Source organism: Equus asinus, chromosome 4 (assembly GCF_041296235.1).
Source record: "Equus asinus isolate D_3611 breed Donkey chromosome 4, EquAss-T2T_v2, whole genome shotgun sequence".
Lineage (NCBI taxonomy): Eukaryota > Metazoa > Chordata > Mammalia > Perissodactyla > Equidae > Equus > Equus asinus.
In genome coordinates, this window is record NC_091793.1 from 54,929,755 (window position 1) to 54,944,218 (window position 14,464).

General features: G+C 42.9%; 1 protein-coding gene across 9 annotated transcripts in view; it reads left to right on the forward strand.

Moving 5' to 3' along the window:
* The first annotated feature begins 1,100 nt into the window (after positions 1-1,100).
* Positions 1,101-14,464, forward strand: part of KCNC2 (potassium voltage-gated channel subfamily C member 2) — a 191,972-nt gene continuing 178,608 nt past the window's right edge. For 4 of the 9 annotated variants that reach the window (XM_044747960.2, XM_070507324.1, XM_044747966.2 and 1 more), the window contains exons 1-2: positions 1,277-1,881; positions 2,959-3,655. In XM_044747960.2, coding sequence (XP_044603895.1) covers positions 2,978-3,655 — 678 coding nt within the window. In that variant the 5' untranslated portion in view covers positions 1,277-1,881; positions 2,959-2,977. Of the gene's footprint in view, positions 1,882-2,224; positions 2,553-2,655; positions 2,784-2,836; positions 3,656-14,464 lie in introns of those variants that run through there. The other 5 variants (XM_070507325.1, XM_070507327.1, XM_070507322.1 and 2 more) reach the window with 4 other exon arrangements.

Sequence of the window (14,464 nt, forward strand, 5' to 3'; positions counted from 1 at the left end):
TAAATTTCTTATAAATGTATACATACCGTATTTTCTTGCATTAGTTTCCTAAATATCAGTGATCTTCCAAAAACTTTTCAGTTCTTCACTTTAAGTATTTACTGTCACAACAGATAGGAGTTTTCTTTCGTGAGTTATTTATATTTAACTGCCCACCTTGCAGTCCCTCGTATCGCTGCAACTTTCCTATCAGTAACTTACAACTCTTCCTCTTTGCCAGTCACAGTGTCAATATCACTATCTGTTTTAGAAAGACTTGCTCCTACATACCACCTGCTGTTTCACCTGGTTCGTGGACTTCAACCCTATCAAACTATACCTGTGGAGTAGGGCCTCTCCCCTGCTCTCTCCTTCTTTCTTTCTAGGAATATACACACAGACACAGAAACATATGCTCTATTTGGTGGTAAGGTCTGATATGGGTTGAATTTTGTCTACTGGCCTCGCCTGCCACCCCCCCCCCCAAAACAGGAGAGATGTTGGAATCCTAACTTCCAAAGCCCAGAATGTGACCTTCTTTGGAGCGAGGTTCCTTGAAGAGGTGGTGGAGTTAAAATGAAGTCATTGCGGCGGCCCCAATCCAGTATGACTAGTGTTCTTACTTAAAGGGGAAATTTGGACACAGAGACAGGCACGCACGAAGGGACAACCAGGTGAAGAGACCCGGGGAGAAGAGGGCCTCTACAAGCCGAGCAGGAGGCCTGGAATAGGTCCCGTCCCCACAGCCCTCGGAGGAAGCAACCCAACGACATCTTAATGTCAAATTCATAGTCTCCAGAACTGTGAGATAATAAATTTCTGCTCTTTAAACAGTCCACTTTGTGGTGCTTTGTTATGGAAGCGCTAGAAAACAAATACAAGGCCCAATAAAAATCTGAAAAACGGAGAAACTGGCTAATTAGACGCCTGCTTTGGTCTTCGGATCTCTGCGTCTCATCTTCGCAGCGGCTGGTAAACCTGAATTTTTATTTGCTAGAGGCTTATGCTCCTGGAATAAACTTTCAAAATTCGTTCTATTTTATATAACCATGATGTGACTGGAGACCCACATTTGACTGAAAAGAGCAAGCCAGAGCCATGTCTAAGACACGAGAAACAAGACTCACTTGTCACCTGTAAGCCGACTTCTCTCTCCCATCAGCTGTCATTAAGGAAAAAATGCAATTGGTCTCAGATTCTCTCACTTGTTGGGGGTGGGGGTGGGGCAGCGGGAAGAGAAAAGATGTGGGGAGTAAATAAGGCAGGCAGAAGCTCCAGGGGAGGTGGGCACAGAGCTGCACGGAAGGAAAATATAAGAACCTGGTTGGTACAACATCGCTTCCAGGGACCCACCCACTCACCCTCCCAGCCTTTCCCGAGCTCTGTGCTCGGCTACGGCGGGTGACGGCGAGTGGCACGGAAGGGACAGCTCCAGCAGTGGCTGCTTTGAGGGGGAGAAACAAAACCTGCAGGTCGAAATCGGAGCAGGGTGACTTCGCCTTGCGGTGGGTGAGCGCCCCTGACCTCGGGCCCTCGGCTCGAGCCGCGCCGGCCCATCCGCGGCGCCGGAGGCTCGCGGCGCGCCGCTGGACCCGCCCGAGCTCCATGGTTCGCCCAGCCCCGCGCGATGGGGACCCCAGGCGCCGAGGGGGGCGCGGGCCGAGCCCGCCGCTCGCGGGATGAAGGCGGGCAGCGCGGCGGGCGGGCGGCCGGCGGGGGATGTCGCCGCCACCCCAGCGCCCAGAGGAGCGGCCCAACCCTCTGCACCCGGAAAACGCCAACAAGTAGTTTCCCGCTGGAGAAGGGCGGCTGGGCTGGGCGTCAGGGCTCGGCCCACCTGCTCGGAGACCCTCGTCCACTCGGAAAGCACAGCAGACCCACTTTTCTCTCGGTCTCGTTAAGGTATCTGGGGCGGGAGGGAAGGGGGCGGCGAGCCGGGAAGGGCGCGCTGACCCTGCGGGCGGGATCCCCTCGCTCCGGTCCGCTGCACGAACGGAGAGGCGAAGCCCTGGGAGAGGCGGCTGGGCGACTGGGAGCGCGGCCGCGGCTGCCAGGACTTCCAGCCCGCGGCCCCAGGGGGTGTGCCTCCAGCGGCTTCTTCCTGGGCCTTGCCCTCCTAGAAAGCAACCCCCGCCCTCCGCCCCCAAGGCGTTTGTTTTTCTTGGGAAGGGGGATGGGGTGGGATGCACTGATCACTTCTGTGCTCAAAAATGGATCCTAGTTAGTCGTTCCCTTGCCCAAGTAATAATAACAACAATAATGTGAGAAGGAAATTGGATCAGTTAGAGGTCTCCTTGGTGAAAGGCAACGGCAGGCAGATTTTTGGCTGTGACTTCTGCGTTCGGTCTTTTTGCCTGGTCCGGGAGGGAGAGTCGGGGTGAACCAGAACAGGTCGCGCAAAGAGCGCTCCGAGTGGCAGGGACAGCGAGCTGTCCAGAGTGCACCGAGGGTGCGCGTGCATGGGGCTCTCCCCCAACACTGCCAAGTTGCCCCCGCCAAAGCTCCCAGCCTAGGAGAGCTGCCTCCAGGCCAGGGGACGGGGAGAGAGAGACCAGGGCGCAGGAGAGAGAGAGGCAAGGGCGGGAGAAAGAGGGTTAGGAGGGAGAGATGGGGGGTTTTCGGAGGGGGGGGGTTAGGGGCTGGGAGCGGGTGCCACTTGAGAGAGGACAGAGGGGAGGGAAGGTGAAGGGTCAAAAGATAAATGGGGGAGAAAGGGGAAAGGTGTGAGTCAGGCAGAGGGTGTGGCGGAAGGTCAAGGAGGGCTTGGACTGTCGTCTCCTGACTTCTCGGGCAGCCTGGGAGAGGTGTGATGTGGGAGGCGGGGACCGGCTGGGCGCAGATCTCCTGGGAGGCTCGGTCGCCCCTTGCCCGTCTGCCAAGCGCGCACCTCGGGGCTGTTGGGCTGGCAGCGGGGTGGGGGTCACGGTGCGGCTCTGACGGCCGAGGTGTTTAACTTGGCGCTGTGTTCGCCTCCTCCAGTCATGTCTGAGCCACAGAGATGGGCAAGATCGAGAACAACGAGAGGGTGATCCTCAATGTCGGAGGCACCCGGCACGAAACCTACCGCAGCACCCTCAAGACCCTGCCCGGGACGCGCCTGGCCCTGCTCGCCGCCTCCGAGCCCCCGGGCGACTGCCTGACGGCGGCGGACAAGCTGCAGCCGTCGCCCCCTCCGCTGTCGCCGCCGCCGCGGCCGCCCTCGCTGTCCCCCGGGCCGGGCGGCTGCTTCGAGGGCGGCGCGGGCCACTGCGGTCCCCGCGGCGGCGGCGACCACCCCGGGGGCGGCCGCGAGTTCTTCTTCGACCGGCACCCGGGCGTCTTCGCCTACGTGCTCAACTACTACCGCACCGGCAAGCTGCACTGCCCGGCCGACGTGTGCGGGCCGCTCTTCGAGGAGGAGCTGGCCTTCTGGGGCATCGACGAGACGGACGTGGAGCCCTGCTGCTGGATGACCTACCGGCAGCACCGCGACGCCGAGGAGGCGCTCGACATCTTCGAGGCCCCCGACCTCATCGGCGGGGACCCTGGCGACGACGAGGACCTGGCGGCCAAGAGGTTGGGCATCGAGGACGCTGCGGGCCTGGGGGGTCCCGACGGCAAGTCCGGCCGCTGGAGGAGGCTGCAGCCCCGCGTGTGGGCCCTCTTCGAGGACCCCTACTCTTCCAGAGCCGCCAGGGTAAGGCCGAACCGCCCCCTTCCCGGCTGCCCCAGCTTCTCCCAGCTCCTTCCCCAACTTTCTGTTCTTTTCCACCAAGGGCTCTGGGATGGGGTAGTGGACAAGGGAGCACGGCTCCCTCACGATGAGATTAGAGGCCCATGTGGCGCCAGGTAAACTCAGGGACCCTGGCCCCCATCCTCCTCGCCCACCTTCATCCCCCTCCTCCCCTCCTCAACTCAAATTGAGATTTCCTGTAGCAGATGGGGACTAAAGGGAGAAGTCGACTTCTCTGTGCAAGTCTGACTGCAACCTTCTCCTGAAGCCCATGTCGCGCTTTGGGTTTTTCCTGACTCTTGTCCCAACGTTTCCTTTAGCTCGGATGTCTCTTTGGGCCTTCTGGTCATCCCATTTTGACATTTTCAGAGAGGCCCGACACTGCTTCACGTCCGAGTCACCCAAAGCAGTGGCTCCAGTTAGGGATGTCTCTGTCAACAGAGGAAGGGGAAATGCAATGTATAGACGTGGCTGGGGATGCAGGGGGGAGCGTGTCAGGAGGTTCGCTTTGTGAAGAAAATCCTCCCAGTGCTGTCTGGGCCTGTCTCCTTCCTAGGGAGGAGGGCTGGGACTGATGGCCCCGTGTGCTGACCAGCGACCCCACCTGCACACTGAGTTTTAGGGTCTGGCGCCTTTTCCCCAGGGCTGCATCTATGTTTATTACAGATTGAACGTGAATTAGACGCTTTTGTGATCCTAGTTTAGTTCAGTTCTCTAAATCTGAATAATTTAGATTGTAGCAAACTTTGTTGTACTCTTTAGATTGCGATCCCATCCTCAGTTTTTCTTTTCAGTGTCTGGCTTGAATAACAGCTTAAATTTAGTCCTCGACACTCCAAATTAACTCTCAAAAATTCCATGAAGGGACTATAAAAGTAACTAATAATGGTTTCTTCAGTTTAAAGGAAATAAAAGAAATATAAATAACCAAAAATTATACAGTATGTGAATGGGTTTTAATTATATGTGAGAATGGAGTACTGTATTTAGTTAAATCTTTGCAACTGCATGTGTCTGGTTTGTTTCTGACACCCAGAAAAGATACCCCCCGGGCAGAAAGGGGATTCTCCCAGCCTCTCTTTGGCTCTGTCCTCATTATTGTCTTCTGCATGTCAGAAGTCTCTGCGTCTGGGATACTGTGCAGCTGTCTAGCCACTAACTTGTCAGAAGATGTGCTTCTGATGCCACTTTAGAAGTCTGAGGATATGTTTTGTTTTTGGTGTGAAACAGAAAATGAAAGAGACAATTTAAAGCATTGCTACTCTTTTGGATCTGGTATTTAAATGCATACATAAATTCCAGTATGTCCACATTCTCATATTTGAATGTAGAATTAGTAACTCCAACTCTGAAATCGTCCTTTTAAGACCATTCTATAAGTTCAACAAGAATTGGTATTCAGAAAACCAGACAAACAAGTGCATATTTATTTAAATTAAATCACAGACTCATGACCACTGCATCTGTGTTTTTTGGATTCCAGCTGAGTGCCACAGTGCTTTTTCCACTTGGTGGATAACAAGATAATCTGAATTTGTTTTCAGGCTCACCATGTGATTTTTTTTTTCCAGATCGTGTGCTATAAAAAAGACAGAATGTCTTAGTATCTTTCCTCATGATAACATAAATTTTATTGTAGACCAGATTGCATAGCAAAAACTTTCAAAAGGTGTTCAATTTTTTTTTATTGCCATGGAAATTGGTTCTACTGATTATTGGTCAAAAGGTAGACCATTAACTTGGAAATAGTTTTTAAAAATCTTAGTAATATTTCATTTAATAATGTTAAGGATTTGACCCGCATCAATTTAGGGAGGAAAGACAGCAGATAAGTTAGAGATTGACACAAGGTCAGAGAGCCATTAGAAGCAGAATCAGCTGAGGATCATAGACCTGGAAAATTTCGTTGAGGTCACCTCATGAAACCCTTTATTTTATAGATGAGGAAAATGAAGATTGCAGATACTAAGTGAAGGCCAAGGTCATACAGCAAGTTAACAGCAGAGCCAAAATTATGCTGGAGGTCTCATGATGTCCTCCCCAGGCCCTTTCCACCACAACCGCTGATAACTGACTGTCTCGCCTGTGAAATCTCTGCAGATCGTGCTGCTCTTAAGCTCTAATGCAGCATTAGCTATTCACTAGCCTTCTAACTTTGAAAGGTCATTGATGACTTTTTTTAATATATATATTCCAGGACTTTGGCTGATAGAATTTTTACCCTGCACCACCCAACATTAGGTGAAAATATGGGATTCAAATGAACTTCTTAAAATGAGCCCTGTTTGACCTTTCCATTTTTATTGACCGGTTAATATGTGATGTTTTGCTTTCTTTCAGATTGGCTAACATTTGTGGAACTTGTCTTTAGGGAAATCCCTTTTCAAATTATTAGGGACCGCCTAAAAAAGAGCAATCAGAAGCCATTATTCTATTTAAATGTGATTTAATATTTTTATGTGAAAATTTTTAGTTCAGATGATGGCCTGACAGTGTTATCTGGTTAGGTTGACAAATAGAATTACATCGGGAGGTCGCAGCATGGCATTATATTTTGCATGGACATGATTCTAAGGAGTCATAAATCAGTTACCAAAGGGTTTGCTTCAGCTGTGATCCTACTGCCACAAGTCTCATTCTTAATAGAAGTATTTAACTTTTATAAATCAGCTTACTGTTTTTTTAACCTTAGTTCATTTTTTATTGATATATTTGAGATGAACAATTTTAACTGTCTGAATTCCTTTTTCAATTTGTTATACCTTTTTCATAATCTTCTTTGTCCTTCCCCAATGTGGAGGACTTAGGCTCAATTATATAGTAAATGTGTTTTATTTCTAACTTTTATGATCTAAACTGGCAGACTGAAACAACAGTGATAGGAATTGAATAATTAATTGAATTTTACAACATTGTATTTTTGCCTTTTGTTTGGGTTGGCATTTCCCCCTCCTCTAACGCTTTTTTTTAAAAGATTTTATTTTTCCTTTTTCTCCCCAAAGCCCCCCGATACATAGTTGTGTATTTTTAGTTGTGGGTCCTTCTAGTTGTGGCATGTGGGATGCCACCTCAGCATGGCTTGATGAGCGGTGCCATGTCCACGCCCAGGATCTGAACCGGCGAAACCCTGGGCCTCCAAAGAGGAGCGCGAACTTAAGCACTCGGCTCCCTAACACTTTTAATTTATGATGTAAATACATACTACTTGAGAGGTCTAAATTGCTCAATTAACTTGGCAAATAAGTTTATATTTTATACTTATAAATTCTTAAGAATAGTATTCAAAAATAGAAATTTATAAAAATTCAAATATAGGTTGTCATGGAAACCTGTTGTGGCGAAAATGAGGAGGAAAGAAAAGGAGAAATTATTTATTCTGTTGATGCCATTGAGTAATATTTACAAATAGTAAGAAGCAAGGATGCATAGATGTATTTGTGAAAATGTTGTGCATTGTATATTTCCAATTCAATATGTAAGTTTCTCAAGGAAATGAAGCTTGTATGTGCTTTCCTCTGAACACATGTTATAAGTAAGTGGACAGATGCCAGGCAGAAATTCTTTGATAGACCTTCTAGATTTTTTAGAAGTCAAAAAAAATATTATAAGGGCAAAATCCTGGATTCAAAATATTTTAAATAATTTATCACCCATATTAAAGAGCTGAGAACAGTTATAAGTTTTTCCTTCTCCTTCTTCTTTTCATTTACTTTTTTTTGGGGGAAGAGGGAAGGTGATTAAATTAGGTTGTGTTTTAGAGTGTGGCTATTTGTTGGTGACATGTGTATCTTTGATTACCTGCTAGACCTCTTGTTACTTTCAAAGAGCATCTTAGAAAAGAAAAATAAAAGAATAACTGCCATGGAAACATATTTCAGGTGTTGGCTTTTGGGTGTGGGTCGAGTCCATTTCATATATGTTCTCTGGACCTTTATCTAGAATACCATTATGTGTGGGTCATCCTGAAGTATACAAAGATTGTGAGAGTGAATCCATCATTATTTTTAATCTTGAAAATATTTACTTTATTAGCATTTTAAACTGTTTTATTTCCACAGCATTACTAAAATATACTCCTTAAAACTATTAAAATTTAAATTTTGATGTCTAGAATTGGATTCAGAATTGCACATGTTTAATTTAGTTTTAATGGGCCATTTTTTCCTCTTCTTCAAACCACCAAACAAAACAGGAAACAAATTATCTAAATAACTGTTTGCTAGCTTTAAGTGTAACATTTATTTTAGAAAACTGAATAAGGTAAGCAGATTTTGAGTAATATTATAGTAAGATTAAAGAAAGAAAATGCATGAATTCTTGTTTTGTAAGCATTGCTTCAGTTGAAAGAATTAATGGCCAAATATATCTTGTTCATAAAATATTGTTGTCAATTATTAAAAATTGTAGGACATTTATTTATGCAATGAATATTGATTATGCAGTCACTCTAGGCCAGAAATTATGCAAGATCCTGGGAACGCATGGAGGAGATGTATTCCTTTGCCCTCCGTAATGTCGCAACTCTATTTATGACAAAACATTTCCTAAAGATATTATCTATTAAATTAAAAACTGTAGCAAAATGACAACAAACAAAACTCTAGAGATATTAAAGATTAGTTTTCCTCAAAAAGAATCTCACATGGAAATACTGCCTGATACATGCAGGAATAGATTCCATTTAGAAATGATGGTATTAAACTATTGTTTGTCTTTATTTTATTATGAGAGTGTTAGGCTCTTTTCCTCTTGATTGTTGAGTTTTCAAAGTGATTTATAAGCTCTCTCTTTGCAATATTATTTGAGAATATGATGCAGGCTTTATTTATATCGAACTACTGAATTTTGGGGGGTTTAGTCAAATGTGTTCATCCCTTTTATATTAATTAAAAGTTATGGCCAACCTTGTAATAATGTAAATCCAAACTTCTGACCCTTGAAGAGTCTACTCTAATAGGCTGGTGTGTCTGCATTGCCATGGAAGCATCTAAGTGTCTTTTGACCTTTTCCAGGCCACTAACTTTACAGTGCACAAGTAAATTTAATTTTATGCTTATATTCTGAGCATTGTATAAGATCAGAGAGAGTACCTAACTCAATACATGATTAAAATAACTGAGTACAGTAACTTCAATAGGCAATTGCGTATTCAGTAGGATATTTGATCACAAGTTAGGTGATCTGATCCATTGCTGGGCATCAGCTATCCCAAAGGTCAACATAGTTGGACAGATTAGGTATGATTTTCTCCTGAAATATTTTGCTAAGAGCTCAGTTGTAGACTTGAGTTGACAAAACTACATGAGAGTCAAGGAAATTTTTCCTCTCTGTCAAGAAGCATATTTTCAAAGTAACTGAAAACAAGGAAATGTGTAGGTTTATATAAAAATATAGGTCACCCTTTCCTATTTGAAAATATATATCATTACCACTTATTTTTATCACTACAAATAAAGTAAATGTGGTTTTCAGGTCTCATATTTTTTGAACTTGTGAGTCATATCTCCTTTTTATCATGGCAACCTTTAAAAATATGTCTAAGTGAAATAGTAAGGGACATTAATGGACTGATAAAAGATAAACACAGATCTCCAGAAGGAAATATATAGCGGCAACGTAGTCTAAACAGTAACCATCAATATATTATATAAACTTAATTCAATTCTGTTTGAAGTATGAAGAGCTTTTCTTTTGGAAGAGCAGTCAAATTTTTTTTTTTTAATGACAAAATAGCACTGCTTTTTGCTTTTTCTTACAGGTTGAAGGGTGATGACTAATTTTAATACTCTGTAGTCAATATTTTCACAGAAAGTGACTAAAATGTGGGCGTTGAAGGAGAAGAGAGCAGGCGTAGAGAATATATGGAAACATTGGGTAAATGCCTGGATTGGGATCTGTGGGACCTGTGCCCTAACCTGATTTCAGCCCTAGCTGTGTGACCTTGGAGAATTCATCTTCCTGAGATGAATAATGAGAACTTCCTTAAGAGAACTTCATCTTCCTAAGCCTTGGTTTCCCTTGCCTTATTCTGAAAGAAAAAAAAATGGGGCTGACACATTGAACTAGATGGTATCCAAACTTCTTTTCAGCTCTAACATTTTGAGGTTTGGAAGGAAAACCAGGATACTTGGTGCTTAAGATCCCTGGGGGCAGGTGGGGCAGGACAATGTGTCTGTACTGGTTTTGACGGTACTCTAAGGACCATCACACTAATAAGGTAAACCATTATAAATTTTGTTTTGTTTTGTTTTTTGCATTTATAACTGTCTACACTTTTTTCCCTACAGCTGTTGGGTGGCTGCTGCTCTGGTTGCCATAGAAACAGGTTAGCTCCTAGCTTCCTGTTTCCATTGAAAACAGCCTTCTCTCAACCACGTATTGATCTCAGGAAATCATTTTGCTGTGGCTCTGTCATGAAACCCATAAAGACGATTGGCTCTGCCATTTCCTAAATCTAAGCTAGTGCAGGTGTCCACCTGCACCCACAACGATAACTGATTAGATCATCTCAGTTTTATTTCCATCTGGAAAGTGCCTTGTCAAAGACACTACCCTTTCCCCCTCCTGTATCTTATACAGAAGAGAAAGTCTTACTCATTTGAGGATTTACAGATACGCCTAACACATTTAAGTGTTTACAAAATAGTGTCAAGTTATTCAGTTCTAATCTCTTTCATAACCCATTCTATCAGAATAAGCATGGAGAATAGTATGCTTTCTAGCAAATCTCATAAATTTATATTTTAATGTACTCAGTGAAGAATATTTCAAGATAAGTATATTATATAATGATCCATATTTCTCTTTTGAGAAAATAGTTTTTCTATTTCAGGATGTACTTACTTGCATAAAAAGAAGATATGTGTTTATTATCATAACATAGATACATAGAATATATTTATAAAATTTTTATATGAATCAGCAGTGAAAGAGACTTGTAAAAATTTGGCTTCAAGTTTCGATTGGCATCATTTGTGTTTGTGTGTGTATCATATGTATCCAAAACATATACTCTTTGAAGAGGACTGGTGACCGGATGTGCGACAGACTTCTGGTGTTCATGAGATCTTGCATTGGAAGGAGACCGGTGGTCATCTGGCACAGCTGCCTCCGTTCACCATGGAAGAGGGCCGCCTTGTTCACAGCTATGGCTGGTTGCTGACGGCGGCAGGACTAGAATTTAGATCTCATTTCTGGTGCTCTTCCCATGCAGAGTTGATTGCTGAGTCTGCGGGTTTAACACTGGACGCACAGATTTTAGCTCTTGGGAGGAAGCAAGCATTTAGGAGTGGTTGGGGTGAGCTCTGCCCTCTCCCATGTCCTATTGTTCAACACTAGCAGAGAAATCAGCTCTGTTTTAGGTATTCGCCTTGTTTCCAGATCCCCCTTCAGATTCCATTGCTGCTTTCTCTACCAGTTCTACATCTGTCTGTTCTGCTACCTTTAAAGCTTCAAAACTAACCCGTCCGCGCACTTACCTCCTGTTTTTTTTTTTCCTTCAGCTCATGATCTCTATGAGGGGAGCTACAGAAGTCGTGTATAATAGGCTTCAGGATAGATGTAGATAATTAAGAAATAATATGATATTCCCCTCTATCCCTTTATGTGTGTGTGTCTTTTGTAATATGATTTTCTTCTCTTGTTTGATTTATTGTCTTTGGAATGTTTTAATGCAACTCTGGTTACGTCTATTGGTGATGGCTAATGTACTTTGTAGAGCGTTGTCTTCTCACTTGTAATTAACCAAATCAGGGTGGGTTTACACAGAGATAACTGGTGAATTAGAGGAGGGGAGATGTTTAGAGTTGTTAAGATCTGCAAATGAGGGGTGGCCGAGTGGCATAGTGGTTAAGTTCCAGGGCGCCACTTCACTGGCTGGGAGTTTGCCTATTTGGATCCTGGGCACTGACCTACGCACTGCTCATCAGGCTATGCTGTGGTGGCATCCTGCTTAGAAGCACTAGAAGATCTTACAATTAGATGCACAACTATGTATTGGGGCTTTGGGATGTTAGCTCAGGGCCAATCTTCCTCACTACACACACACAAAAAAAGATCTGCAAATGAGACTGGATGCTGTTGTTGTGAGGTCAGTAAACACTGGGAGGCAAAGCTTTTCATTGAACCTTTCTTTAATGAATCATTACCCAAAGGTGGTGAGCACTGTGATGGGAGGTAAAGCAGCATCATAATTTTGGGAGTGTCTGAGAGAATGCATTTCACAGAAGTCAAACAGAAGAACTTGGGCCACAATGTTGCTGGTGATATTGGGAAAAAAACTACTCCACCATTTCTACAGTCACTAGACTGATCTTACCTTCTGAAAGTTGGTAATGATGAGGACATCTTTGTCAACTGACATTTCCTTGCTGTTCCGTGTATTAAGAAGATCCTGTGTGGACACCTCAGTAGTGTCTTCCTCATTTTCTGTTTGCTATTGGATCTTATAGCTTTGCTTTTCTTTATGTATCTGATAACATTGTTGACATCTTTAAAAATTGGAGCAAAGGTCTTGATAGTCTTTCTTGGCAGGTGTTCTGTGATTTAGTCCCAGCGATGGAAGGTGTTTTCCCTTGAGTTGTCCCTATGGAGAATTACAGAAATGGGGATATGCTGCTTTTTGGCCACAGACATTCCCTTACTTTATACCATTACTTTGCCCAGAATTTTTAAGTTGTTCACTAAATGATAAAATGCAAATATATTTTTTATAAAATAAAGTGATTTTAAATAGTATTGTCAATGTATTTAAACTATATTGTTAATCCTAAATTTAACACAGCATGATTATGAATTATATTTAAGCAAAAACTGTTTGGACCAATATGAACTTTTTTGTTGAATGATTTGTCAGATTGGGTTCAATGAAAGGGCCAGACATCATTCAGAGCTTATGTAAAATTTGTGTTTGTACTTTCAAGTTATATAACAAAAATTCATATATTTGATTGCTTATTTTGGTATTTTTATGCTTATTGATTTAGCATAAAATGCTGTTTGCTAAAAGTGACTGTTTTTTAATAATTGTATTGGAAACAATGGCAAAGTAATCATAGCAAGAGTAAGCTTCCTTACTATTTTGACATATAAATTTGGATAAAATTAATAACACTATTTAGGAAAACAGAACAATACAGTTATTATGATTTTATTTATTGTTTAAATTTTCCTGCTTCTCTCTTGGGGTGAGCAATGAGAGGGAAATTATTAATTATATTTATTAAATTAAAAAATTATTAAAATATCCTTAATAAAAACTTTCATGTAAATTGAGTAGGAAATGGACAGACTAGAGCCTTAGCTGACCCTTTTCTGTAGAATCTAAATTGAATGTAAAGTGGCAGTAGCATTTTATTTTTTTTAAGCCATTGGAACTTTATTATCAGGCCTATCACAGTCATGTAAAATGATTAGGGGTGCATCAAAGTTGAAAAATTGTAGTTGTATCGTGATGGATAAACATTTGTGAGCGTATGCTTAATTCCCAGGTTCATATTGGTATTGTGCTTCCAAATTTAGAGTACAATGTTAGAGATATAGAATTCAAGCAAATGAATGAAATCAAACATATTTTAATGCACTAATAGGCTTCAATAACATTCAAAGTTGATTTGTCTTAATGCAAAAAGAGTTCTTTAATTAAGTGCCTCAATTTCTTCTGTGACTCTGCTGCTAAATTTTTAGTTATAACATGTAAGTGCTGTTGGTTCTTTCTTTATTGTTTTTGTGTGAGGGAAGATTAGCCGTGAACTAACATCCGTTGCCAATCTTCCTCTTTTTGCTAAGGAGGATTGCTGCTGAGCTAACGTCTGTGCCAATCTTCCTCTGTTTTATATGTGGGATGCCCCCACAGCGTTGCTATCAAGTGGTGTGTAGATCCGTGCATGGGATCCCAACCCATGAACCCCGGATCACCAAATCAAGCATATGAACTTAACCACTGTACCACTGGGCCAACTCCTTGGTTCTTTATTTTTTTTTTTAGTTTCGTGATTATCTTCAAAATATGTTTTCATTTTTCTATTTGTGTATCTATCGATTTAATTCATCTCTGATTTGGCTATCTTAGGTGGTTTCTTGGTAACATTTGTCTTCTAGAAGGAAGTGGAGTTGTCAGAGCACTTGACTGTGCTTCAGCACTGGGTTTCTTTGCCATGACCTTTGCGTTTCCTCTGCCTTGGTTTGCATTGACCAGTTAGTGGAATAGTGTGTTATCTCCAGGCATTAGTACATTTATCTCTTAGCTGAACCAACTGGAAGAGAATCAAGCATGAACGATGAAAGCTTTTAAATGCTTTTGAATCCCTCAGCTAACAATTACTGAGTTTCACCTATGACTGGAAGTAGGGTGGTACTGAGAATCCAAGAAGAGTTTTTGGTGTCTTTTAGTTTAAAAAAATTTGAATAAAAAAAAGAAGGATTAAAATTTGGCATTTACCTTCAAGACACTTGTTGGAAAAGGACTATACGTCCATTGTTACAATATAATGCATTGAATACTCTAATAGAGATATATATTGACATAGTGTGGACACGCAGACTAGGGAGGGACCCACTCTCCTATACCAAGGAGGTGACATTTTAGTCAACTTCGAAAAGATAGGTGTTTGCCATCAATCACGGGGAAGGTCAACAACGCAGTGTGCAAGCTTGGAGGCTTGAGAGAGAACGCCATGTTGTGTGTACGTGGGGTGATAGAGGGACCAGAAGGCGGGAGAACAGGCTTGAAAGGTAGGCAGCGTTGAAACTTGGAATGAAGGGACCTCTGGGCTT